We start from the raw sequence: 1,774 nt of genomic DNA on the forward strand, positions 1-1,774 counted from the left end.
TTCCACTGTGATGTGACCCTGTCTCTCTCTCACACACACACACACATGACGCGATACTCTACACGGCGCAAAACTCACCATTTGAACAGTCAATAGCAAATACTTAAACTATTAAGAAAAGATACTTACAGTAGCTGATTCTGAATAAGTGCCAGATTGTCATAGCAAAGTCGGAATTGACCCATTTTTTTTTAGAAATAGTCTTTGCACAGCCAGCCTTGTAGGCTACTCTACTAGGTTCACAGAACTGTCGTCCATAAAATGTGTTGCACAAATTCGAGCATCTGGGTTGTGCTGTTCTGTTGTAAATAAATCTTAACCAATGATTCCTAATTGCATCTACTTCCGGAAGGCCAAATAAATTGCTTTTGCTTTCGCCTAGAAACACACAGCATCTCCCTGACATGCTGCATCAATGCTAACTAATAATATAATAATATAATCTTATACATGCACAAATAGCTACATAACACACTAAAGAAAATAAAAAATAGAAATTGCATAATATGACCCCTTTAATAAATTGCTGTTTCAAATTATTTCATGTCAATATCTCTCATGTACACAGGTATCAACGAAGTAATGTGTAAGAAAAAAAAAAGCAGCCTGAAAAACTCCATGTCCTGAAGAACTTCAGCTCTGAATTATGATTGAATAAGAATCATAAAGGCTTTACAGACTGAGACTAGATAAGCTACTCAATGGAAATTTTTAAGTTTGTCATGTGCTGTGGGTTGTATCATGTCATAATCCCAAAACATCTTGACTAACCAGTGTTGCCAGTGCTGCTTCCATAAAAACAAATCCGAACATGGTTTATTTCCATTCTTTATATTCCTACACCAATGATGTGAAATTTTATCTTATCTTTGTTTGTAATGTAACTATCTAAATCAGTTAGATTTTAATAGTGCTTTCTTTCTGCATTAATAATACTAATAATAATAATAAGTGAGCACTATAAAGAAACAGAACAAGATTGAATGACTTGTTTATGCTATACATAAAAAGTTAACTACCTATGCTATTTAACCTCCCTAATAAAGTCAATTATTTTTTATCAAATATCAGTTTCATTGTTTTTTGATATTTTTGAGCACTGAAGGATGTTGATGCTACAACATGATTGGCTTCGACAGGTGAATTAGCATATTTGCCTGAGGCCTCTATTGAAGGAACTCTCTGTGAGCAAAAGAAACTTCCTACTGTCTGGTATGTTGACAGCTACTTATCCATCAAAACTGTTTGGGCAAAAGTCCAGTTCAATTAAAATAATAAGTGATCATTCCCATTAGACAGCAAAAGATCTCTCTAGATGATGTCTTGGAATCATTCTTTGCATTTATTGTCACTAAAATTGTTGTCTACAAACATGGATGATCTCTTTTGGCTTCCCTTGTCATTGTTAGTCATAAATTATAACACTGGCAAGAAATTTAACTAGTAGGCTTTTTTTAACACCAGAGAAACTAATGTTTATGACATTTCTTTGAAAGCTGTCACGGATAAAGTTATGGTTAGGATTGCGGTTAGGGATGGTGCAAAAACAAGCAAGCAAACAATCAAACAAACAAAACACTGAATAGCATAAAACTGAGAAAAGAGAACAGACTCTATGGACCAGATCAACTACACAGCTGGTGTTTTTTGGGGTCGATAAAGCTTCAAACTAAATTAAATGAAAATATTTCAAGCAACTGTAACAGACAGTCAAATACATGTAACTGTTCAAATACATGTAACACCCCCCCCCCCCAAAACACACACAACTCTA

The 1,774-nt window shown here is 34.4% G+C and overlaps 1 protein-coding gene across 1 annotated transcript in view; it reads left to right on the forward strand.

Moving 5' to 3' along the window:
• The window catches only part of LOC107722672 (ammonium transporter Rh type C 1-like), a 4,777-nt gene extending 3,737 nt beyond the window's left edge, over positions 1-1,040 (forward strand). Inside the window, exon 11 of the mRNA XM_016531133.1 lies at positions 569-1,040. Coding sequence (XP_016386619.1) covers positions 569-590 — 22 coding nt within the window. The 3' untranslated portion in view covers positions 591-1,040. The remainder of the gene's footprint in view (positions 1-568) is intronic.
• Positions 1,041-1,774: the final 734 nt, after the last annotated feature.

The sequence above is a fragment of the Sinocyclocheilus rhinocerous genome, unplaced genomic scaffold (genome assembly GCF_001515625.1).
Source record: "Sinocyclocheilus rhinocerous isolate Xijiao unplaced genomic scaffold, SAMN03320098_v1.1 scaffold1776, whole genome shotgun sequence".
Taxonomy (NCBI): Eukaryota; Metazoa; Chordata; class Actinopteri; order Cypriniformes; family Cyprinidae; genus Sinocyclocheilus; species Sinocyclocheilus rhinocerous.